The sequence below is a fragment of the Lepidothrix coronata genome, unplaced genomic scaffold (genome assembly GCF_001604755.1).
Source record: "Lepidothrix coronata isolate B3197 unplaced genomic scaffold, Lepidothrix_coronata-1.0 Scaffold5, whole genome shotgun sequence".
NCBI lineage: Eukaryota > Metazoa > Chordata > Aves > Passeriformes > Pipridae > Lepidothrix > Lepidothrix coronata.
The window spans coordinates 11,057,935-11,083,734 of record NW_016690185.1 but is presented as its reverse complement, the minus strand read 5'-3'; the positions used below and the strand labels follow the sequence as shown (position 1 = coordinate 11,083,734).

The 25,800-nt window shown below is 36.9% G+C and overlaps 1 protein-coding gene across 6 annotated transcripts in view; it reads right to left on the bottom strand.

The window, feature by feature from the left end:
* Positions 1-640: 640 nt before the first annotated feature.
* Positions 641-25,800, bottom strand: part of L3MBTL3 (l(3)mbt-like 3 (Drosophila)) — a 78,306-nt gene continuing 53,146 nt past the window's right edge. For all 6 annotated transcript variants that reach the window (XM_017829725.1, XM_017829741.1, XM_017829734.1 and 3 more), the window contains 7 exons: positions 23,939-24,041; positions 16,573-16,719; positions 15,017-15,181; positions 10,977-11,068; positions 5,955-6,118; positions 5,020-5,082; positions 641-2,531 (listed from right to left, as the gene is read on the bottom strand). In XM_017829725.1, the coding sequence (XP_017685214.1) occupies positions 2,388-2,531; positions 5,020-5,082; positions 5,955-6,118; positions 10,977-11,068; positions 15,017-15,181; positions 16,573-16,719; positions 23,939-24,041 (878 nt within the window). In that variant the 3' untranslated portion in view covers positions 641-2,387. The remainder of the gene's footprint in view (positions 2,532-5,019; positions 5,083-5,954; positions 6,119-10,976; positions 11,069-15,016; positions 15,182-16,572; positions 16,720-23,938; positions 24,042-25,800) is intronic.

Below are 25,800 nucleotides of genomic sequence, written 5' to 3'. Positions count from 1 at the left end.
CGCAGTTTTTGTAACAGAGGTGGCTACACCCAGCTACCTCATCACATAGGATACAAAAGTAAGGATTATATATGCCCTCACTATTGTATGTGATAGCTGTATGAATAAAAAATTGGGCTCTTTAACACTTAAGTGAGCTTTAGTCTACATCTTATAAACACTGTTAATTCAAACCCATTTCTTAAACCACAATACTTTGTAAGTAGGTGTATATAAAAATTCAGGGAGCTGCAAACATCCCCAAGTAATCTCTGTTGAGCTGCAAGTCTCCTCACTGGTTATCACTGCAGTCTATAGACCTGGCACACAAGAGACACATAGAAGGTAAAGGAAAATAAACTACATGGAAGTACAGAATGAAAGAAAATGGAAGAATTTGACATTTTAGTGGTCTGCTAGTGCAACTTCAGCTGCTGCCGGTGACAAAGTCCAGGTCTATAAATGGCATTCTGACTATGACGGCAAGGGCCCTGTAAGCCTTAGGAGTAAGTGCCAAGGGAGAGGGCAAACAGGAGTAGCCAAGCTGCTCTTTAAAACTCATGGCCACATTAAGCTACAGTGAGGAATTACTCCACAGTACCATCAGGAACAGCTGGGGTTCATGTGGGAATCCTGGGCACAGACAAAGGTAACAGACGGCTCCAGTTCAGGTTTTATTGGTATTGTAGTACAATAAGAGTGCAATTTGAATGTACAAATATTCAACAAAATGTAAAAATATTATTTATGCAATGCTATGGAAGGAAATTAACAGAGCAACGCAACTTACTTCATACTGACCCTGTTTCACCTTGTATTATGGCAGGTACCAGTCACCTACACGATCTGGAAGGGGCATAGAGTTCTTGAAAACTTAAGAACTCCAGCCAAAGAACAGCCTAGCAAAATCTGTGGGAAGATGTAAAATTCTCCCAGCTCTGTGCAACGGAAATACTGTTTGTTCTCAGCTCTAAAGGCTGAGCAACTGCCCGCTGCAGCTCTAAAAAGAGGGCTGCCAAAAACCTTGATCCAACTCTTCTCTCTTTTTTTTCAAAAGTAACATTCTGGAACAGTCCTTGGTATACAGGTAGCTAGGCTTTCTCCCATATAAAGTGCATCTGGTTTACATCTTATGTATATATACCAAGTGCAACGACTGTCCCTGACTTTCCCTGACAAATCGTTATAATAATCCTCCAAGAAAGGAGGTTGCCTCACCCAAGTACCTGCTGGTAGCATCTGCAGCCTGCTGATGACCCAGTGAAATGCATGCATTTTACACCTAGGATGTGCCGTGCACTAAAGGCATTTAAGCATCCTTTTCTTTGAGCTTTGTCTTTCCCCTTATGTTTTATTCATTTACAGATCAGACTTTTCAGCTAGGAAGTGGTGAGTGAAGTAATTCTCCCATCACTGGGAAAACAAACCTATGCTGAATATGAAGTCAGAGTAGCATGTTTTTTCTCCACTGTTGTGGTAACTGTACTGGAGACTGAGAAATGCAGTCATTATTAAATGTAATTTCTGTTTTGCTAATCTCCTTGTCTCAAAATCCACCTATTTTCGTTCATGTGCTGAAGGTCTGTAGCAGGCTCCCGCATAAAAGGCTGGGACTCTACTGCGCAGCATAAACAAAAGGTCTTCTGTGAAGTCAAACTTTATTTTTCAGTTGCAGCCTTCTCTACACTGGACTTTTGATAAAATACATTAAAGATGCTGGTGGCAAAACTCACGTAACATTTCTGTAATCGTGCAAAAGTAAAAACATTCAGTTATTAAAAAAGCATTGTAATTTCAACCCCAACAAGGTTTGTTTTGTTACAAGCAAAAAGACAGTTTTATAATCTGTAAAGTTATATGCTGTAGCATAAAGTGTCACATATGTAACATTAAGTGTTTCATTTTTAAACTGTGGCACAAATACATATTAGCCATAACAGTCTCATCTGGCTACCTGTAGCCTAATTTTTGGCTAATCAGTTTTTCTTTTGATAGAATGAAGTAAAAGCTTCTGAAAAGTAAAATGGATACATGAAGTAGTATTCAAGAATCCTTAGAAAATATTAACGTTCCCTTATATAATACAGCATAAATAATTTTTCTTGAATTTTCTTGATGTCCAGAGAAAGTTAGGGATCCTAACCATCCACAAGAATTAGCGCCATTGGTTTGGTAAATAAGACCAGCTGACTCAGTTGTTACACAGTACCTTCTCAAAAGCTTGAACACTTCCCAGAAGGATTCAGATATGTACTGGCTCTAGGAGAATATAAACAGTCCACCAGTGCTGAACTTATGTTTCTTCCTTTCTGAGAGTCCTTAGTCAACAGTTCTAGTGAGTCTTTGTGCTTTGAATAAAACATGAGCTCCAGTGCAGAAAGCTGGCTCGTGCACATTTTCCATTATCTTCAAAGTTCATTGTGTGAGTTTTTCTCTGCAGCTTTGAACATCAGAATGGAATTAAAGATTTTTAGGGCTGGTCCCAGTTTAATGCTCATTATTTTCACTATGTCTGATTGGGTCATTAGCAGAAATGCTTCTCCATCAATTTGCTTTAAAAGAAAAACACAAAGCTATTAATAGGTCTGACAGTGCAGCAGTATAGACGGTTTCAGAAAACATGAAAAGTCCCAGCAATTTCAGACAATGTAAAGGACTGTCTGAATACAAACATTTTCAAATGCTTTGAAGAGAGCTTTGACTTCAACCTTTTAGGCAGATCAGCTAGTCCAAAAGAACAGGATGATCTTCCTTCTGCTTGAAAACAACTGTCTGGCTAATTTTTAGCTAAACAATTCTCATTTTCATACTGACAGTTTAAAAGCTATTGGAAAGTAAAATGGGTAAATGAAGTATAATTCAACTGTACCAAAGCACAACACTGCTCTTTAACCTCTTAGCTATTCCTTTTATGCAAGCCTCCACAGACAAAGCTGCCGGATTTCACTCCCAGCTACAGAGCTGGAACCCCCTTAAGGCCACCACTTTCTGTTCATTAAACAATAAGTTAAAATGAATTTTGATCCCACATGAAAACAGGGGCCAGGCTACATAAAACTGCCTCTTTGACATGAACACAATAGAACTTTTAAAAACGTGGAGTATTTTTTTCTGCCAGCTTGGTACTGTTGCTATTTTAGTAAACAATAAAAGTGATCATTCTCCTGTAAGCAAATCATTCTGTCAGCAGGAGTCCTAAATCTGAGCATGAAGAGACCCAAGGTTCTCCCTTCCAAGGGCTTCAATGGGGCCAACATTTTCTGTGTATACTTCAGGTCACTTAGGTACCTAGAGGTAAGTTTTCAGTGGAACCTAAGCTGGATAGCTATACATAAAAGGCAACTGTGGTTAAACCAGGAGTACTGATTAGGCTTAAAAATACTAACCTGAGATAAAAACAGTGTAAGTTTCTGTAGGACTAGAAAACAAACTTTCTGAATCAGACACACTGCAAAGGTATACCCCAGCACTGTAAGTTAAGGAACACTGCAGTCAGAACAGCATCACGTGTCACTACAATTACTTTCTACTCATTTTGTACACAAAGCCAGACTTGGTGGGCTCAGAACCTGAAGTGTGTGAAGCTGGGTGTGCCCAGATAAAAAGCTGCAGCATCTTAAAATAAGCAGGATGAGGGTTCATTTCCATAGCAGAAGTTTGAGCCAGCATCTTCTTCCTACTGAAAGACCTACTGATGTCAGCCAGTCCATGCCAGTTACTAGTCACAGAGGAAGCCTGAGGCTGAATTCTGAAGAGGGGAAGTATTTTCTTATATCTCTGAGAACAGAAGCGTTAAGGATTCATCCACCTCCATGGCACTTGCCACTTGCTGACTTGATTAGCAATATGCCAGCTTTTATTCTTAAACTCATTGATGAGACACCCTAAGTGACACAGGGGATGATCTAGCCTTGCATATCTGCTGCAACCCTAAAACACCCAACATTTGAGCAAGTGCAAAATGCCCAGAGATTCAGCCTGTTCGTCCTTTGATATGCAGCCGTATTAGCCATTACAATCTACAGCACAGCCTGAAAACTTGTTGCAGGAGATTGGCAGGGCCATCTGTGTGCATTTTTCTCAGGAGGTGCCTTCTCAAGTCTAAATACCACAATTATTCTTCACTTGAAAGGCTGACTGACTCTGCCTATTCACATTGTCTGGCTGGGATAAGCACCTCAGCTATTCACTCTGGCATCTGTGATCAAACTACCTTCTTCAAACTAAGCATTAACAGGAATAACAAACTTCTGAGCAGAAAAGAAAAAGCCAACCTAGTTTAAAATGGCCTATTGTACCTAAAAGCCATATCCATTTCTAATGACAACTTTGGAACAACAATCTTCTCAGATACTAGAAATGCAAACCTGGCATGCTCAGAAAGTGAATAATTCCCCTTTGAACTTCATCAGAACCTTCAGATCTTCTCAATTCCTGCTCACTCAAATCATATTCATAAACTGACTATATGAGGAGGAAGAGCATCAGGAGCCAAGTGTGATCAGACAAGATGCAAGGAGTTACGTTGAACCACTGTTCTGCTTTATTTTACTTATTAACATCCTGCAGAACTAAAATTACATACCTGCTTATTAATTTCCTCAGACCAGATTAAGAGACAACAGTAGTCAATCAGAAAGTTCCTAAGTAATTTCAATTGGCAGGAAAAAAGCTAGAAATGCACAAGAGACCTCACTGACACTTTTCTTTCCTCCCACTTCACGAGCTGCAAACCAACCTAATCTTCCATACATTTGCATCTGACTTTAAACAATGTGGCATTGGAATTGCTTGCCCAGGAAGGTGGTGGATTCACCATCCCTGGCGGTATTTAAGGAGGTATCTGAATTTACAGGGTTACGGTGATAATGCTGGGTTCAGGATTGGACTTGATGATTTATAGGTCTCTTCCAACCGTGACAATTCTGTGATTCTGTGCACTTCATCCTACTTCTTTATATGCATTTTTAGTTATGACATAAAATTAGTATTTCCACCAAGCTTTGTACTCTGTGTCTTTTTGAAATAAAATTCACCCACCTCATCTTTAAACACCTTGCCATGTTCTTCACATCCTGGTAAACTCCGTATAAACTCAGAGACCTATCACCAAAGTATACAACAGAAGATTTATTAAGACCTGTGTTTTCTCAAATGGTCTTTATGATTGACAATCATTAAAGTCTTTTAGCTATTGTTTTTATAGCCTCATATTTGGTGTTCCACCTTCTTCGGTAAGTGCATGGCGTCATGCAGATGGGTGTCTAAGGACAGGATTCACAAAATCAGCAAACTAAAGGAATACATCCCACTCTAGTCCACAGGACTTTTTTCAAAGTCCATGCTTCTTTTTTTCTCTGATTAGAGGAGATCTGACTGCCTCAGGCACGGAAAACTGCCTTAAGTCATATGTGCTTCTGAAAGTAAAGCAGTGACAAGACTGCCAGTGCAAGCATTATTGCATACTTGAACAGAGGCAGGGCTCTAATCTTAAAATCAGGTGTTATGGCCTGACCATACCCATACCATTCCTCTCTGGACTATATTCTCACCCTCCAAAGCAGTGTGCCACATCCAAACTATGAACCAGGTTCATAGTTGGTTCATGTTGACCCCTAAACCATTCCTCAGAACATTTGTGTGGGTACTAGCTATTAGTAGTGTAGACTGTGAGCACTTGATATGCTGGGCTGTACATTTAGCACTTTTCTTTCCCTTCCCTTATTAATGCCAGTTAATACGTTTTTATATACATACACATATTTATCTGTATCTATACATATATGAATTAACACTTCTGCTTCCAGGCTGGAAGGAAGAAGAACAGGCATTTTGGGGATCAGTTACATTAGGTCTCGCTGAGTCTAATCCTCTGAGTACTAATATATTATTCTTAATATATGGGAATAATTTAAACCTCTGAATCAACCTTCAAGGGCAGTGGTAGTAAGACAGAAGATAAAGGGTGAACCTACCTCATCAGTACTCCACTTAGAAACTTTACTGGCTGGAATTCCAGCTACACTTGGAAGGAGCTTGCTCTGCTGTTCCCAGCGCAAGGGTAGGCCAGGGATTTGCAGCTTGGAAGACACAATAACTGGTTGAGAAAGAAGCCTCGGTGCGCTGGGTTCTTCAACATCTTCAACAACAGGAAGCAATAAACAAGCATTAAATCCTTCAGTCAACGATTAAATCAGTCACAGTAAAAGCACGTTCATTTCTATTGATAGATATGGGCCTGCCTACACAAGCTGTACAGTTTTGACTACACCAAAATTAGAGTACCATGAGCATTCTTCCACTAGTATGACTATCATTATATTGGCTCTATATAAATATAACTACTCTTACTTTCAACAAAACACAATTCTATGACAACTGTTAGCATACCACACCATAGGTCAAATAATTTAAAATATTTTAGTACAATAAATCACACACATATTTAATAGTTGTACAGCAGTACAAGAATTAACTTAATTCCAGGGTTGAGCTGTTACAAATTCATCAAGAGCAGAAATGCACTGCTACAAAATTCCAAGTGAATCAGTTATACAGTTCCAGCCCACGCAACATTTATGGCTCATTCACAAGAAAAAGTTTTTCAGTTCTTCTGAGGAAAAAAACCACAAATGTCTGCAAATTCTCTGCTTTAATGGAATGGTTTTTTTTGGAAAGTAACATTTAACTCCTTCATGCTGATTTTTATCTTACTCATCCATAACGGAACGGATGATCTCCCACCCCCCTGGCCTCACAGGTAATGTACTGGATGGGAGGGTGTCTTCAGCCACATGCTGCTGTTGCTGCTGTTGTCTGGATAAAAGCAGCAGTCGCAGATGTGCGTAGGAGGAAAGAGCGAAGAGACATGCCTCGAATGATGTCAAAATGCATAAGACATCTATGTTCATTTAGATCCATTGGAAATGCACAGTGAGGCTCCTCTAGAATATATAATATGGCCAACATAGGATGTTATTACACTTGCTTGGGCTGTTCTGCTCCTCTGGCTTAATTTTTTGTTACTTTCAAGACTTATTCTCATTTTATACTGATGTCTATTATTCAGAAGTTGGCTGATAAGCCATTTAGTCAGCACTGTCAGCCTACTCATCAATTTTTTTAAACAGACTCCTTGATTTTTTACTATCATCATACTCTCACTCTTGGAAGTGAGTTCTCCAAGCGTCTGTTTACATTTCACTGTTGTTCTTCAAATGTTCCTTAGAGACTCTAATACTAGTAAAAGTCTCAGTGAGAAAAGAATGAGTCTTGTAAGGCAGCAAGCATGCTGAATGTAAAGCCTATTTTACAGAATAGTATCTTTTTAATTGTTCCCTTGAATCTCATTCCCATGCTTATCCTCTGACTTTTTCATTCTAAAAAAGATCTCTTAATAGTTGAACATAAGTATTTCGCTATTTTTCTGTCTTTCATTCACAAAACATATAATTCATTGATACTGCCACATAAATAGCAGACTACAGTACTGTGTGAAGATAATATCACACAAATTATACCCCATATTCACACATCTAAACAAATTGTACATAACAGCATGTAGGTACATGCATAGCAGCAATGACAGCTGAGGTTATTTATGTCTCTGTTTTCAATACTTTACAGCTGTGTCAAACCCTAACAGTACCAGATGAAAAATCTATGCTGGTCATCTGTCCGTGCTTTGGGTTTTAAATTTCAAGCAAACACAGGTCAGCTGTTTATGAATGAGGTTAGCAGGAAATAAGTTAGCTAAGGTAACACTGCAAAATGCCAAACCTTGTACTTCATCTACTCACATTCAAGAGCTCTATTTACTGACATGGAAAAGAACGCAATACCTAATGCCTTTGAGGATTCGGACATAAATAAATAACTCTGCTCCTCAGCCTGTATGGTATCTGCCTCACAGATAAGATGAAGAGCATGAAAGGACCACGTAAAGTGCCAATTAACCCAACTAGATGGGAGGAAAGAAAAGCTAAAAGTCTCTAACCCTGCAGCAGGTATAACCACGTCACTGACAAAAGGAAGTTCAGGCTTAGTGTGGGTAACCTTCTTGTAACAAAAAGTCCAAACCACAGCATTTTGGCTACAATCTATGTAACACCAGACACCTGAAAGTTCTCCCCACTCTCATTCTCTTGTATTCCTTGCTCTGCAAGCCCTGCTTCCCATTGAGAGGCAATCTCTGTTTCTGGGCCAGGGAAAACAGGACATGTACTCAAACTTATGTCTCAATTGGGACATTTAGGAGAGGAGTAACTTGAGGCGCAAAGGTTAGCCAGTTTCATCACAGAGCCACAAACAGCTTCTCGAACTGTTTAAGTGACTGAAGAAACAAAATCTGCTTGCCAGCTTCACATGAGATAGCAGTCAGAGGCAGTAAGTTCACACTTTTAAACCTGACCCATTATCTGCTGACATTTTGCTTCAGCATCAGCCCACTTGCCTTTACATTCTTCTTCATACTTTATGTCACCTCATTATCCTTCTCTCTGGACCATATCATTCTTAATCCATCTCTATCTTCTTAGCGAGAACAAAATATAACCTTACATTTCAAAGAAGCTAAACAGCAAATACTTTCTAGCATTAACGAGAGACCATTAACACTGCTCTATTTCCTCCTGCATGGTTCTAGTCCTTACCATGTATAAAGTTTTTAAGCGCAAAGTTTATGTCCATAAAAAAAAGTTAGTATGAACGGACCATGATTTCCATGAAGTTCTTCACCTCCAAATAATCTTTCTCCAAAAAAGGGAAGATAGCAGTACACATTTATAAAGTTACCAGTAGAGAAATAGTCAAGAGAGCATGGCAAAAGCAGGTTGAAGAATAATTATGTAAGTGACAGGCAGGAAAAATAAGGCAACAAGCACAGGTACCAAGAGTCACAGTTCCCAAAACCCACAATTATTTTATCTTGAGCTTTCCATGAGTATGATAGCAAGAACTCAATGACCCATTTTCATCCTACAGATTAAGTATTATGGCACATTTAAACACATAACAACACAACATTACATTTATAAAAAGGACAACTTTTCTAGACAGTAATGTAAGAAAGTGTTTTATTTTCATAAATCTTATTATGCAAGAACCTAACAAGCAGAGCTTGTTGGTGAAACTTTATCCAAATAGTCAATTCTGTCAAACTCAAAATGCTTCACAAAATCAGGTCAGTTTTCTTAGAATTAAAGAAGAATTCCAGACCATTTAAAATGCTCCCAACTATTTGAATTTTTTTTCTCTTTTGAATAATGCAAAGTCAAACAAAAACTGCATGCTTCCTTTCTGCTGAAACAAAATACTTAAAATGACCAAAACCTCTCTTTCTTTATTTGCTTTAGAGACTTTCTTCTTTTAATGCTTCATTTTCTCTAGAATTCTGAACTACATCATGTTTCAAAACACCATAACACCTTTTTCACAGCTCTTACAACAGATGGAATCTCTCACACTTTACACGTTCTTTAGAGTGCCTCTTAGATCTATCTCAAAAGTGCTGGCAGATAAATGATATTTTAAGATTAAAAAAAAATGCATCAGAGGTTAATAATTAAAAATAAACCACTACCTTAATTTTATTTTTATGCAATGCTCTACTAGTCTCAAAGAATTTTCTGAATTTTACAAAGATGAGATCACTTAGAAGGTAAGATACATAGCCTTTAAAGAACCACAGTTACTCAAGACCTATGAATTTTGATAAAAGCCCTATAAACTTTGTGTTGTTGCACAAAAATTGCTGAATAAAATCTAAAAATTTAAGGAACTAAGATTAGGAAATTAAGACATTTAGCTTTGTACTGACCTTGCATGAGTTAATAAAATACTGCAGCAAAAGCTGCACTGAAACAATGCACTGACTCAATCCAGTAACTAGCTTGACATATTAAGTTTCACACACACAAAATAATTATCAAATATAAGACTGTGATGTTCTGCATTTGTGCTGTATTCTTTCTGAACAATGAGGATAAAAATGAATAATGAACAGCTACCTCAATCTGCCCAACTGGATCTGTGAACAGCCAAGAGTTTTGACAGAGCAGTACATACAACCACACAGAATCACTGAACGAAAGCAAAGTCCATGTTGGAAGGGGCCTTTGGAGACCATAGGATGCAACCTTCTGTTAAGAGCAGGGCATTAGACTAAGTTACCCAGGGCCCTGTCAAGCCAAGTCCTAAAGATTTTCAGCAAGAAAGATTCCACCTCTTTTCTGAGCTGCCTGTTCCAGTTTTCCTCAGGGTGAATAGTTTCTTCCTTATATTGACACAGAACTTCCCTGAAGCAACCTCTGTCCATTCCCTTTTTCCCCACCACTGAGCAGCCTGGAAGAAAGCATACCTCCATTTTCTCTGTAACTACCTTTTAGTTACTGGAGGACCGACACTACATTGCTCCAAGACTTCCTGTCCCAAATTCTTTCAACGTTTCTTCACATGTCAAGTCCTCCACTGGACTGTCTCCAGTTTTTCAGTGAGGTAAAAATTTTAGCAATTCTTTAACACTCATGAAAAATAAAGAGTCTGCTCTGCATATGGGCTGCTGGAAAGTATCAGACTGCACAGAAGACTGTTAAGAAATTTTCCTGTCTGACCAACCAGGATCCACTCTGGCAGTCACCCTCAACAAGATTGAGGCTGGGCTGAGTAAGTGAATGTTATACTTTTACAACTTGGACTGGTTTAATTACCTGTTTTTAAAAGTCATTGGAAAAACATACTTAAATTGAAATTTTTTATATCAGTATTTATTTTGCACTCCTCTTTACAACTGCGATAAAATTCTTGGCAAAGCCTTTGATGATAAAGAAACAGTGCTGCAAGGGTTGCTGTCAAGAAATTTTTGGACACAAATAGTGAATGTGGAAAATAAATTGTAATGAGAATTCTCATGAATAAGTTTCATGAGAATTTCAAGGAACATCACACTGCTTCAATTCTGCAGATTTTAATACGAAACAAATGAAGTACTGACAATTTACCTTTAATTTCATTTGAAATTAGCAGGTTATTTTCTGTCTCCTCATCTTCACATTCTTTGTTCTTTATGGTGTCCTTTGTTTGTAATACTCCACTGAGGAAAATAAGATGTTCAATTTTTATTAATACATCATAAAAATCACTAAGCATGATGACATCTCTTGCTAACAATGCTATTAATACACCAGGATTCCCACATAAAGGATGCTGTATCACCATAAAATAAAAAAACAGAGAGGATGTAATTTCTGACTTGATTTCCGGTATGACTACAGGCATGAATTTTGTGAAGTCTCAAGAATACTGTAAACTAAGATTATGTAAATCACATCAACACATTTGACTTCATAATTGAAACTGGAAAATATACAAATAAAGGCAGTGGATGTGTCCACAGCACAAGACGGGAAGCGTAAACCCACATATATACCTGCATGTCCTACAAAGCCTTACTGGTTATCCAGGCCATTTTCAGGAGCTGTCTGAAATAACATCTAATATTTCTCTGCCCAACCTTCATCTCCACCCGACATCAACTCCTTTACTATACTGACACCCTATTGTGCAGCAGTTAAATATCTACTGAAAATATCTGTATTCCTTTGTATGTTTTTGCATTACTTCTTACCCAGCTAGAAAAGTCACTCTTTGCCTGCTGCCTGTGGCTCCTCCCTCAGCTTTGCCAGCCCAAATATTTGCAGAGGGAACATCTTCCCCCTATTGAGAAAAATTGGGCAAGAGAGGTGGAAATAAGAGAATTTCTCAAGGTGGGTCTGGGTGCATTTGCATCTTAAAATCAGACCCTGGGAAATTCCTTTTTAAACTCTGCCTTCAGAAGGTATTCCCAGCCTTGTTTCTTACAGACATGAAGCTGATATGAGCTTGCTGACATTACGTGTGTATTTCCTTGTGCTTTTAAGAACTTGAGAACACTTTGGCCAAGTCTTACTAAACCATCACAGATGCAGAGCTCTCGGCGATACTAAGTACATAATGAGCGTTTTCTAAAAATAGGCACCAAACAGAAATCTTAGAGTCAAGACTACAAGAAAGCCTACTACTATATGAACGGATGCTTCACCTACGTACCAGAGAAGCAGTCAACAAGAACCCCTTTACAAATGTCACAAACACAGATAAAAAGCCAGTCTAGACTAACAGCTTGTTAGACATCAAGATTAGCTAACCTCAAAACACAAATCCACAGAAGAAACAGACTTGTTTAATTACACTGTTTACATTTATGCTATTAAATATCATTTCTATATTATATACAAGAAAGTATTTGTCATTAAATCAACTAGGAGCTTCGAGGTCACTGACATCAATAATAATGTAATTAACACACTATTAATAGTGAAAAAATGAACACTGAACACAGCAAATCAGAAAATCCAGCCTTTGTAGTATAGCAAACAATACCAGTGGAATGCGTACAGCAGGCATGCCTTCCTGTGCCACAAAGGCCTCCTTCACAGTATCTTCATCAGAAACGTTACCTTGACTTATTTACCTAAAAATTATTTTCCTAACTCCACAAACACAGACAACTTCTAAAGTAACCTGCTACAAAGTAGTGCAATTGATCCAAAGGCAAAGGAAATGACAACTGCAATTCAACGTGAGGAAAAGAGATCACCAAAACCTGTGAGGAAACAGGTACCTCCCTATTTTCCTGAAGACGATTTTCATAGCAACATGCATCCCGAAATTTTACCTCACTCGTTAAATACAAGATAGTAGCATGAATTGAAGGTTTTGGGGAAAAGGTTAGAAGACAAACGGAATTGCCTTTTAAGAAGCAGTATAATTTGATTCCCAAGTGTGAGTGTTCACCTTCTTTCACCGTAAAGATTTCCAGAGTGGAATTCCTATTACAGGGAAATTCTTCTGCTACTTGGAAGATTCTTTAAAATTAAACTTGAATATGCTATAGGCATGTAATTTTTATACTGAATTTTCATCCTAGGAACATTCCAGAGGGACAGACAGCAAGCAGTAATTACATACCTAATTCTGCAAACCAAAATATTCTAGTATAATTGTTTGATGCACAGAAAGCTCAAAAAAAAAAGAAGAAAAAAGAAAAGGAACAAGTGGAACTGGAGATTAGCTGAGTACCACTTAGATTTAACACAACATAATAAAACTCATGTCTGGTTTCCTGTGTGGTTGGATCCTCAACCAAGGACTTCTTTGAAAAAAGAGATTACCTGGAATATGAAGGTATACACAACTGAACTGAAGTCAAACAGAATTAAACCCACACTGTGAACTCAGCAGCTAAAGAGCACACAAGAGTATGTATCTATGTCGTCAATTATGCATGTGTACTTTGAATACACATCTAAAAAGATCCACTGGGTACTGCAATAACCAGATGCTCAATATTTTATAACCCAAGCAGTTCATACATACCTAATGTTGTGAACATTATTTTTTATGCCCTTTTCAAAGGAAGATTACTCATATGAAAGTCTTCTATGACTATGCTGGATATGTAATTAATATGGAAAGCTAGATGATAAAATGCAGACAGTCATCAGTGTATTCAAACAGTTCAAATACAAACTGAGAAGTCTCTGGGTAGTTCAAAGTTGGCACAGGACTGTTAATTCTCTTAATGAAAATGACCCAACAATGAACAGAGAGCACATGTATTGGTTATCTTAGGTCTTCCAAGGATAACACCCTCTATAAAAATCAAAGACAACAAAAAAATTTTCTTCAATTAATTGTAAGAGATAGTCTGTAAAGCCAAAGTATATTTAAAAAAAAAAAAAAGGTGAATTTACTATAACGATGGTTAAAATGATGAATGACAACTATTTTGTAACACAGGTTATTTCAAAATTACACTTGAAACTGTCTTTTTCTTTTTCTGTTTATATTAACTGGAGTATGACTACTTTATGCTGCTTATTTGCAGTATAAAAATTATACCAACACTGCTTGATGCTCCTACTAGAACTTTTCCAATATAACTTGAACACTATAATCCGACTGAAATAACATGAAAGAATGTTTTAAAGAAAAGTTGGTCAAAACTAAAAAGACGCAAAAAGCTATACACTAAATTTAGGATAGGTTTTTGCAACAAAGGAAACAATTAATAATAGTCCAGAAAAGAAAACTATCTAGTGGAAAAAGGAAGGGAAATCATAAAACACTGCCAGATTTGGTTAACCCAATTTGAAAAACAAGTTTTTAAAAAAATCTTGCAGTGTCTTCAGAGGATTTAATTATGGAATATCCTGAGTTGGAAGGGACCCATTAGGATCATCGAAGTCCAATCCTTAAAAAACAGTTAAGTTTCAATCATCAGCTTTACTGTGGGTTATTTATCATATAATACCAACTCTCCAGTGTTTGTCTCTCGAGACACTATTATTGCTAACACAGTTCATATATTATGAGCACAAAATAACACCACATGTAAATATATAACACATAACACTTCTTGTTCCAGGGTGTCATCTATTTCTGTATGAAAACAGCCAATAAAATAAAGCAGCGATACCATAACTAATTAAAAATGTAGGGAATCCTATTGCCTCACATATTTACCCCATGAAAAAACCGAACTGCATCTTTTAACTTCAAAAATAACTTTTTTTATACCATAAATATTATTTTCCAGTGCAAGCTTGGAAACTATCTCATGTCATTTTCTGTCAAAAATGTACTCCAGATGCTGAAAGTTAAGGAACTACTTTTAATTTTCCCACATTTCTACGTGTTTATTCATACACAATAACATATTTGTACACAGACCTAGGAAGAAGGATCTCAACTTCCAATAACTGATCTGTATTGTAGGTATTTTTCCTCTCGTCTGATACATGTTTCTTATTTATTATATACGTTGTGATACTCCCTTTCCCCCTATTTCTAATATAAAGACAGATGAAGAACTTCCATCTCCTTCCCTGCTGCTTTGAAGAATTCCACGGACAAACTACTGGACTGCATTGCCTGGTAAGTTACATTTTACACTGACTGACTCCAAACAACCAATAGGTTGAAAGGAATTGAGAGTTACCCAGGTGCCTTCTTTTCTTTCACAATGCACAAGAGGGGCTTCTTGCAAGGAGATTTACTTTCTGCATCTTCCAGCTTAGTTGTTTCTGGTCCAGTCTTCCCAGATGGTCGATTGTGAGCCGAAGATTTCATACCTACGTGACCAGGGCTGGGGCATTTTCTGTCACTGTTTAAAACAAATTAACACAGCGTTTAAAAGTTGAAGCAGCTAAGCTGTTGTTTAAGTTATTTTCTCTATGGAGAAAGAGTCATTAGTATAACAGAAGACATACAAGGTGGGTTTTTTTGGTTTAAGAAATACATGGTTTACTTGCCACCAAGAAAATTGTATACCTGGGATTTTCAGAAATCACAATACAGAATCCTCTTCTTCATTAAATCAATGGTAAAATGATTAGGCAATTCAATAGGAACAGAATTTGTCCAATAGTATTTTTGATAATAAGCTATCCACTTCAAATACTTTTAACACAAGAACACTTCGAAGTATCATTTTCCTCCTATCCCTTCTCTCCCATGATATACCGCTATGCATCCTTTAACATGTCATATGTAGCCTCTTAATTGGGACAATGAAAAAAGTAGCACTTGACACAGTTCCCATCACAGAGGACACTCCTCAAACTGCTACTGGATTCACTGGGATGGTACCCGAGCTACCTGGCAGTGAGTAATTAGATCACTTCAGATTTCTAAAATCCTACATTTTATAAGAACAATTGAATCAAGCAGTGCTCTTTGACAGTGTAGTATTTTGGTTTTTAAAGCATGAAGCTGAAACTGTCTCCAAGAATGCAATTTAAAATACCTTCTATTGAAAATATGTGGTCATTACAATGGGAACTGGAAATCTTCACTACAAAAATTCACATTTTTACATTTATATTAATGCAGCCCTGAAAAAGAATGGAAAGCCTCTCTTCTTCTCCTTTCCTTCTTAAATTCTCTGTGTATTCCCATAGCCCAAAATAAGCACAGGAATCAGTATCCACAATGTCTTACATAAAATCATCATCAGAAAATAATCATCTTAGTATCACACTCCTTTGTTTTTTCCCAGTGCTCCTGCTTAAAAGCTTCAGCTACAGACTTTAGCATTGTTCTTGCAAAACTTAGTCACACTAGCTTGATTCCTCAGTCCCACCATAATGACAGAACAGTGGCTGTTCCTCACAGAGCAACATTACTTTACAGTCATGTCTATAAGGCCACTCCAGCAACTAAAGAACCACAAATAATTTTCTTAAATGTGAAACCAACTGGTAAACATTCAATTTTAAATTCCAATTAACCAACTAGTGGTCTAGATAGTTACACTGAAGATAAAATCAAACTCTTGTTAAATCCTAGACAGTAAAATCAGTATCAGTCTTAGACAGCTTGGTGACCTTTTTCATAAGCACAGAAAAAACCATTTTTCCTCCCTGTAAATGAAAACGTAGATAAATAGGAAGGCCTTTCTCAAACATTCAGCCATTGCACAACTATAAACTGCACTGCAGAACACAGAAATAAAGTACTGCTGTTAGTCATGGACATCGCTTTAATCATAATTACTTGATTACAGGAGAGGTGGATCTTTCACTTGCTTCTGCTTTTCTGTTTCTGGGGACAGGACTGGCTGCAGGCATCTCCCCACTCAACCGGTCAGGTAAGAGGCTTTCTTTGTTCAAGTTCAACTCTGAATACGGGCAGCTGAATGCACTAGAAGTTGAAGAAGAAAAATGACTCCTTATTCTCAGACACTTTACAGACTTCATTTACTTCAAACAAAATGACATTTGAGTTTCCTAGAAGCAGATGCAATAATTTAATATAAAGAAGATTAGAAAAACATGCAGTAAGTAGTCATACTTCAAAATGTTAAGAATTCCACCAATTAAAAACCTCAGTCTGAATGACTTTTGCATCTCCTTTCGACGGCAACTTATGTAATGCAAATAGTATTAATCTGTATTATAACATTCATTGCAGAAAATTGCTTGATGAATATTTAGCCTGTTCTCCCCTAATCTTAATGGTATTTATACATAAAATACAGGGCGTCTTGGACTAAAACCATCTCTCTCCAAATGAAGTCATACTACCATTTTTATTGCGAAGGAGGGTATTTCTACTATGTAATGTCTACACAGAAGCTGCATTGCAAGGCCACAACATGAGGAATGGTGCACATCCTCTTACTGCAGCGAGTGCCCCATCTTTGCAAATGCCCTTTTGTGATATTCCATTAAGGGACTGTGATATTTTCCCAGTCTTTCTTAATATTCAACACTTCCTATTTCCCTGCACTCCAGCTAGGGAAAGAATTTGACACTGTGCATTGATATAACAACTTGTAAATATTACTCTAACAAATGTGAAAGCTGTACCTCTCAAAGTCAGAAAAAACTGTTTGCATAAAAAGTAGGGGAAGGAAAAACGGCAACACAAAACAAAACACATAGGGCTGAACTAGGATTTTTTCTTTAGAAGAGTGCTCTGCAGTGTTCAACTGATCATCAGCCAGGCTACATACTAAACACATCAATGATAATATCTTAAACTCTGAATAGTATATATATGCCACAACAGTGAATAACATCATGCTCAAGTTTTCAAAACATGAGCTACGACACTAACTCTAATATGAAATTATGCTTTCCTACTCCTCTGCATTATTACAAGCGCCTCTATAATGTTAACTGGTAAAAAACCTATGTTTTGCAATTTCACTTATTTTCTTTTCAAGAATATAACTACTTGCCTTTCCATAAACCACTGCAATGTCTTATTTGTTTCACTGATAGTTACTTGCATGATTTCCAAACAGAACTGTCTACCTTGACAGCCATATGCCCTGCCACCTCCAAATTACAAAAACAAAGAGAAAACCAATAGCTTTCACTATCATGTTCTGTTTACAAAGCACAGCATTTTAAAAAAGCGACTTTTTTTCAAAATATGCAGTACACTTTTCTTTTCCTTTACCAAGGCAGGTCTGGATTCAGGAGTATCTAACAACTCCTATAAGGGGGCTGGGCTGCATCAGTGATCTAATTTTGGTCTCACCAACATAAACAACAAGTTGGTGGAAATTTACATTTCTCTCAGCACTAGCATAAAAGGAGAAAATTCCTTAAGGCTACACAGGCCAAATCAGTCAGTTCTTGCTAAGGTTATCAAGACAGGAGTCCAACAGCATGTCTGATTTTTTCAGTTGGTTCATTTGAAAACAAGAACTTTTTAAAATCCTTGAATAGCTATGCTGAATTTGAATTAAAAAAAAAAAAAAAAAAGAACACAGTTTCTGCTTTTCTAATCAAGATGAGATCCCTGTTAAAGGGCACTCTGAGCAGATGTTGTTCCACAATAGCCTGTATGGTGTTTTCAAGGGTCATGCAGTCATATCCCCAGGTGATCTAATGAAGCACAGAACAGTCATCTTTGCCTTCTTCTGAGGAACTTTTAGTTTACAAAGCCAAGTAAGATATAGTCAAATGAGTGGCTGGACTCTAAAACACTATACTTGAAATTGGGTATTTTTTTTAATGAATTTTTTAAAGACACGGAACAAAATATACAAACAAAAATTAACTTGGAGCATTCACCTTTTATTTCCGCTTTCTCTTAAGAAGAATCAGGCATTTTATTTTAAATCTATATATATATATATATATCTACTTACATTTATTCTTCAATCTACTGTTTTTGTCTGTCTGAGGACTAGCCTCTACCAAATGTCTTAAAAGCACAAAAATAATTAACTGAAATATGGGGAAGAAATCAGGAACATTAGGAAAGAAGGGAAGTTGCTTTATACTCCCCATTCCTTATGTTGCTGCATCTATCACAATGATGTCTTCTTTCCCTTTCAAACAAACTACAAGATGAAAGACACAGGCTTCTACTCAGAAAGAGGTTTTAAGGTACCAATGCTAGTGTGATGTAAGTTCTTGCTGTGACAAACACATACCACTGTGATGAAATACAGTTATCAGAAACTCATGGATATATTGGTTAATCTCAGTTCTGCCATTGCTATAAGGCAAAGCATATAATCATCTTTTGGCTTCCTATGTTTACAGGGGTGTTTTAAGACTTAGTGTTTCTGAGCAGTTAAAGGGCTGGGCTGTCACAAGGAAACACTGAACACGAGCAATATGGTATTTAACTTCAGTTGTGTACTATTAAGCAAGCCTTACACCACAATGAAATCCGACAATAGGATTGTCAAACTCCAGCAAGTTTTCTGTTTATCAACACCAATAATGCATTTTAAATTAAAAGAAGGAAAAGAAAAGAAAAGAAAGAGCCTCAATATTCAGTCCTTTATTATAACTCACCTGCTTATATAATGCCTTTTCCTTTAGTATTTTCTGGAAAAACAGAAGCTGAATGACAATTTCATCAACAATAGTTATAATATTAATGATGTTTTAGAACACTAGATTCATATGAGTTTTTCTTTGTAATTAATCATTCAAGTTGTTGTATTATTTTTTAAAAACTCATTGATAGCCCTTAGATGTTACTGTTACTTGAGGCAATAAAAAGAGTCCTTATGGTTTCCACCGTTACCTTTGGTACAACAAAACACAGCATGAATGAACCTGTGTACAGGTTACACAGCTTCCAATTAATCAGTAAATCCTCCTGAATCTCAATGCCTCCAGCCTTCAGTTCTGTTTAACTTGTCTACTACAAAGAATAAAGAAATTAATATTTCTATTCCTTCACAATAGAAGTATTTGATTTATATAGGACTAAGTTTTTAAGACAACTCATCTCAAGGGCTCAGAACTCTTAGGTTATTTAATATTAAACCAGGACTTTTAACTCTTCTGTCACCTTTAACCTAGATTTCTATTCCAGCTTACAGTTTGCTTTAGCACACCATTTTGAAAATAGCAGAAGGTCAGAATGCAAATTCCAAACTGATCAGATGTCCTTGGCTTTGGGGTACCAAGGTCTGCCAGAGGCTCAGGAAGAATAGTAAGAAGCAAAAGCAGCAGGTACTTAATGTGAAACCTCTGCTATGCATCTGACAGGGCTGTACACCCTCCAGCACTGCTCCACAGCTTTGAAACCAGTCCAGCACAAACATCTCAATTATCATCTGAGCTGTTTCAGTAAACAAACATTCACATTCATACCACCTGACACATACACACCGCACAGGAAAGCAATCAGCCATCTCTAAATGTTGAAGGAACATAGCATAGCAGTTAGCTGCCTACAGTACACTACTAAAATGGCAGCAGATTGGCTGGCAATATGTACGTCCATGACATGGTTTTCCGAGGAAAGGGAGCCACTGTTTCCAGGGTCCTGCATACACTGAGTAAAAACTGAACCTTAAAATTAAGTTTCTGTCCTTACTGAATCATGAAAGACGAATTAAGGAAAAAGCCAATGCATGCATTACTACTTGTATATACAATTCTGATCACAGGCCTGGGATTTTCAAGTCAACAGAGGTTTTACATAACCAGCCCTTTCCAGAACTGTCCGATGGAACACAAGTGTTGAAGTAGCATATCCCACCTGTGTTTATTTTGCAACTGCTCTTCTATCATACTCAAGATCTATGTCTAGATAGAGTCACACATATTTCTCTTTTCTATAAAGTTCAAGAGTAGGAAGATAAAACTGGGCTACTAATAGGTAGGCATGGACCTTGGTCTTCTCCAGACATTTGAAGATGCTCCTATATTGTAGCAGTATACAAATTTTCTGATGCAGAGTTTAGATGGATTACTCAGCCTCAGCTACACCTAATATCAGAAGAGAACATAAACCAGGATTTTCTCCTAAAGTGAAAAAGAGTAAGGTAGCACTCTGTTCAGTCTAAGAACTTTAATAATGAAGTACTTTTAAATTCAGATTATTAGTCTTTATGACCACTTGGACTTTGCAAACCTGCATCAAGCCATAGACAGGTCTCCTGATTTAGCTGTATTGGTAAAATGACACTTGAGACTGGCATCAAAATCAGACAAGTTACTTTAGCAGACACTGAACAAACAGGTGCAACATCCTGCTGAACTCAGGTTTCCTGTGTTTCTGTCCTGCGGTTCTCTTACAACACGGCCTCCACTGTGGCACATTCAGTTCACTTCAACTTACACAACTAATACATGTGAAGTTTCTGGCAAAAATCTTTATTCACGGAGACTCAAACCACTAATGAAGTATTTACAACTGACCTCTTTGCATTACTGCTTGAACTGGAGAATTACTGCATGCATTAAACATCAGAGTATACAATTCACAACCATAAATATGCAGGTGATCTGCATAATGCTAACAACCTGTACACCAGGTTGTTTCAGCTGCACGGCACATAACCCTAGATCAACTGTTGATAGATATTTAGTCCTTATTAACATCAGCTTTTCCAAAAAGTAAGTGCTTTAGCCCTGCTACCTAATTAATCACCAAGGCTTTCATCTCATTCCTAAGGAACAAGCTCTCAAATTATTTCAGAACTACTTAGCATTTTAAATTATCATCTTTTCTGCACACAGGCATTTATGCTGGAGACAGATGTTGTACCTCATCATGAAAAAAAAGATAAGCATGGTTAAATACATTTCAAGGTTGCCAAGATCAAAGAGTCAAGGGAATGGTACCTGATGTGGATAATTACACCAATTTTAAAACCTCTCTGTTAATTCAGGAAAAAAGTGACAGTACAATGTCAGAAGTTTTGGGGTGACCTAGACCCTCAAGTTTGTATGCTCCAGATGAATAACAAATCTCTTTTACTTTCCTCAAAAATGCTCGAGAACAAAACCAGAATATCAGCACAGAGAGCAAACCAATACAGCTAATGAATAAGATACTTATCGGTGTTAATTTTTTTGCTATGGAACAGCAAATGGCTGTCTTATAATCAACAAAGTCTCTTTGGTTATATTTTTATACCCTAGAACTACCAGTTAATGTGCAAATAATAGGATTGCTAAGACTGCAGTAAAACTAAAAGACAGTAGATTGTCATGAGTTTATTTCTTTTCTTAATATTGAGAATGAGTAAGTATAACAACTTTAAATAGCATGGAAAATGTAGCTATAAAAGAAAGGCTACAAAAAGTAAATAGACAAAGCTCTTACTCATCCCTTCCTCTAAAACATTTGAACTTTTAATGCCAATGTTTATTTAGAGAGATCATAAATTAAAAACTTCTGAGACATTCATTTTCTTTTATTTTAAGTTTCAGCCTTGGGCTGAAGCCCATAGTTATGTTCACCTGATTCTAAGTAATCGAGATAGCACATGTAAGGAATTGGAATTTATTGCCCTTACAGATCAGGTGCATTAATAAATCATACAAGACTCAAGTTTACTAGACTGTGAAATGAAATGAGTTTCAGACAAGCAGCCAGGAAGCTTTTTAGGCAAGTCTAGTTTACTGCACATTTGCAATGGACTAAGCACATGAATGCAGTAGGTTACCATATGATAGCTGAAAGATGGTAACCTCTTAAGGACTGACTTGGTTGTTTAAGGAGTTATTCTAGTTATTATGTGAAATAAAAGAAAGGTATTAAAACTGGGAAAAAAAACAAAGAAAAATAACATGGACAGAAAAATACAACAGGAATAGGTTGAGAATAGCCTGAAACACAATGATGTGGCAGACTGCATCATGACAACTTCACCACAGTCCATACTGAAAGAAGTTCTGTCACTGGAGCTAACCTAGCTTTGTCCCCTTCCTGGGGACAAAGCTTGTCCTAGCATCAGGAGCTCTTTTGCCTCCTAACAGCACAAATACCATGCTTCTGCTGTAGATAGGGAAGAACTTGCAACAGAAGATGCCTTTCGCACACCAAACATGTAAGAACACAGTGGGTTTTGCTGGTCAGGTACCTCTGTTAGGGATTAATTAGGACTTCAGCCAGTGCTGATATACCATCAAAACCTTGTAGCATAATTCTATTCGACAGGACATAATTCTCTCATGAAAACCAAAATACTGCAGAGCTAACTTTTGGATCACAGGAGTTTAAAAAGATACTTTAAAAACACAAATAACCAAAGAGCAATCCCCTAAACATATGAGAGCAGAAAGAACAAAGTGGTATGACATTTGAGAATCCTATGACTGTGTAATGGAAAAATTAGAAGAAAACTTCTGGAAGCTCTAATTTGCAAAAACATAATAAGATGATATTTATGACACTTAATTCTCAGCATAAAATATTACCACTGTATCCGTTACTGACATATTCAGGAATCACCTCACACTAAATATTTTTAAAATAATAGAAGTTTCACTTGGCAAATATTTCCCATTTACTCTGTTTTTGTCTCTCTGTCCCTCCATTCCATTCTCCCATGCTACTGCTTTTCCTATGTCAACTCCTCTCTAGGACGGGATGTCCACATTTCTGTATTATACTTCAGAAGGGGTTCAACAAAGCATCTTTAGAAACACCAGATACAAGCAGCAAGCTGTCATTTGGGAATATGTCAGTTGGAATTTCCTTTCTAGCATTTTTGCAAGCCAACAAGCAAATCCTTACCCCTACAAACCAAGCAGAACAAATACATCCAAGCCATAATAAAATCAGTGGCCTCTTATTTTAAAAAGTTCAAAAGTTATTGCTTTATACATATCTGTGTAATATTTGCAATCTGGACAGCAAGACAAGGAATCCTCATAGGAACAAAAGACAGAGTAATGGAATCTACCAATTGTGACAAAAAGTAATGTACAACAAATCTCAGCACATCCTGATGAAATGAAGTTACAGATTGCTAATGTTTATTTCAGCATGCTCACCATGGCAACTGAAATCATGGCATATTTAGGTTTACAAGATTTCCTTATTCTTTCCAGCTTGGATCTGTTTTCTTGTGAATAACAATTTAAAAAAACCATCTGCACACATCCCTCAAATGAAAGAATAAAATTAGTTTCACAGAACATACCTATGATGGCCAATATGTCTTGCTCTTTTAATGTGTCCAACTCCCTTACATCCTGCTGTGGGACATCCTCCATGCTCTAAAGCTTCCACCAATTCCAAGGGACCTGCATGTCAGGTGAAATTACAAATGAGATTTTAAAAAAATTATCTAATATTTAAAAGCTATATAAATATGCAGAAATATCAGCGCATCGTAGCAAACATGAAGAAGTAAGTAAACAGAAGTACTTTAATAATGCATTCTGCAAAAGCATGATGGAGATTCAAACAACCTAATTCACTGGAAGAATGATTTTATTCTATGTGAGTAAATCTCTATGAGAGAACTACATCTATATAAAGAACACAAATCTTGGAGGAACTGCATGACATCAAATTCCTCTTCTACTAACTACATTTAGTTGGAACTTCATTGTTTTTCAAGAGCACAGAAGAAATAAGTTACTCTATCCTTGTTCCTGAAGACAGGGATGTCTTCATAATGGGTACTGACCTCATACATTTTTTAGCTAAAGTTTTCCAGTGAACAAGATGTGAAAACAAAGGCTGAAAAATACTACTAAAAAGAACCAGCCATCAGGAGATTGACATTTTTGCTTATCTGAATTTATGTGTCTATCTGATTTTCATCAACCTGTAACAATGATGCCTGCAGAAACATTAAAGCATATACCTGTCAAAACTGCCTTTGACACTCAAGCAAACGTAGTATACAACCCATAGCTTCATAGCAAGTGAGAGACAGACGTACTCCGGTACATAAAACTGAGAACATATCCTGCACATCTGCAAGCATGCACTGTCCCTCTCCAGTACTGGTTTTACTCGAAAAGTACATGAACCTGTATCTCCCTCTACAGACAACAATATAGATATGAAAAGGTCTATTTACATAAATTTTTCTAGATGAAAGACAGATTCTTGCTCGCAAATGGATAATGAAAGAGAGAATTATTATGTATAATTAGAACAGTCCAAAAGGATTTTTTACCAAATGTTCAAGCCATGCAAATGTTGCAACACTACAACTACACTGAAGTTCAGCGACTTCTCTAGCCTTTAAATAGTGTAATGAATGAGAGAAGAGAGATTTTACCTCTTGTACCTTTAAGAGAAAATTGATGCTTAAGACGTAACAAGTAAGTGGACTCAGAGAAAGAGTTATCTGAATAGGGGTGCTTTTGTAAAGGGAAGTCCTGCCTGACTGATGTTCTGGTTTTGCAAAAACTAGCTCCCTATAAATCTTGTCTTCACTTAAAAAATTGAAACTCTTTAAAAATGTAATTTAAAAGAACTGCAACTGGTTCTCCCTGTTGTGAAACAATATTAAGAGCCATGTATTGGTGATTTTAAGTCCCTAACTGCTATCAAAAAAGTCATAATCCATCATGACAACATTACATGTGAAAAGACTATGAACACATAAATACTGGTAACTGCTCTAGAATAATACTGCTAACATTGCACAGAGTTCACACAAAAAGCTTCTAGTGTTATAGACAGACCTAGACCTCATTGGTAAAAGGACTATCATACTGACTGAGGCAAAAATACTGTCTTGCAAAATATTTTCTTCCCTCCTTATGAAACTCTTTCACAAGTCTGGTAATGCACTTTAACTTACTTGGAAACGACATTAATATTTTTATAATATTCTATATGGTAATAATACAAAGTCATATTGTTGGAAGACTATATTATTCAGCAATCATCCTATTTTATTAGTGTTTGTGTAGCTTATTTTTTCTATTTCATAGGCAGTCAACTTTCTCTCCTGTCACATTATCCATCTTCATTTTTGTAGCCTAGCAAAAAGTCAATTCTACCAGTTACTTCCTAAAAGAGATGAAGCATGCCTCCTAA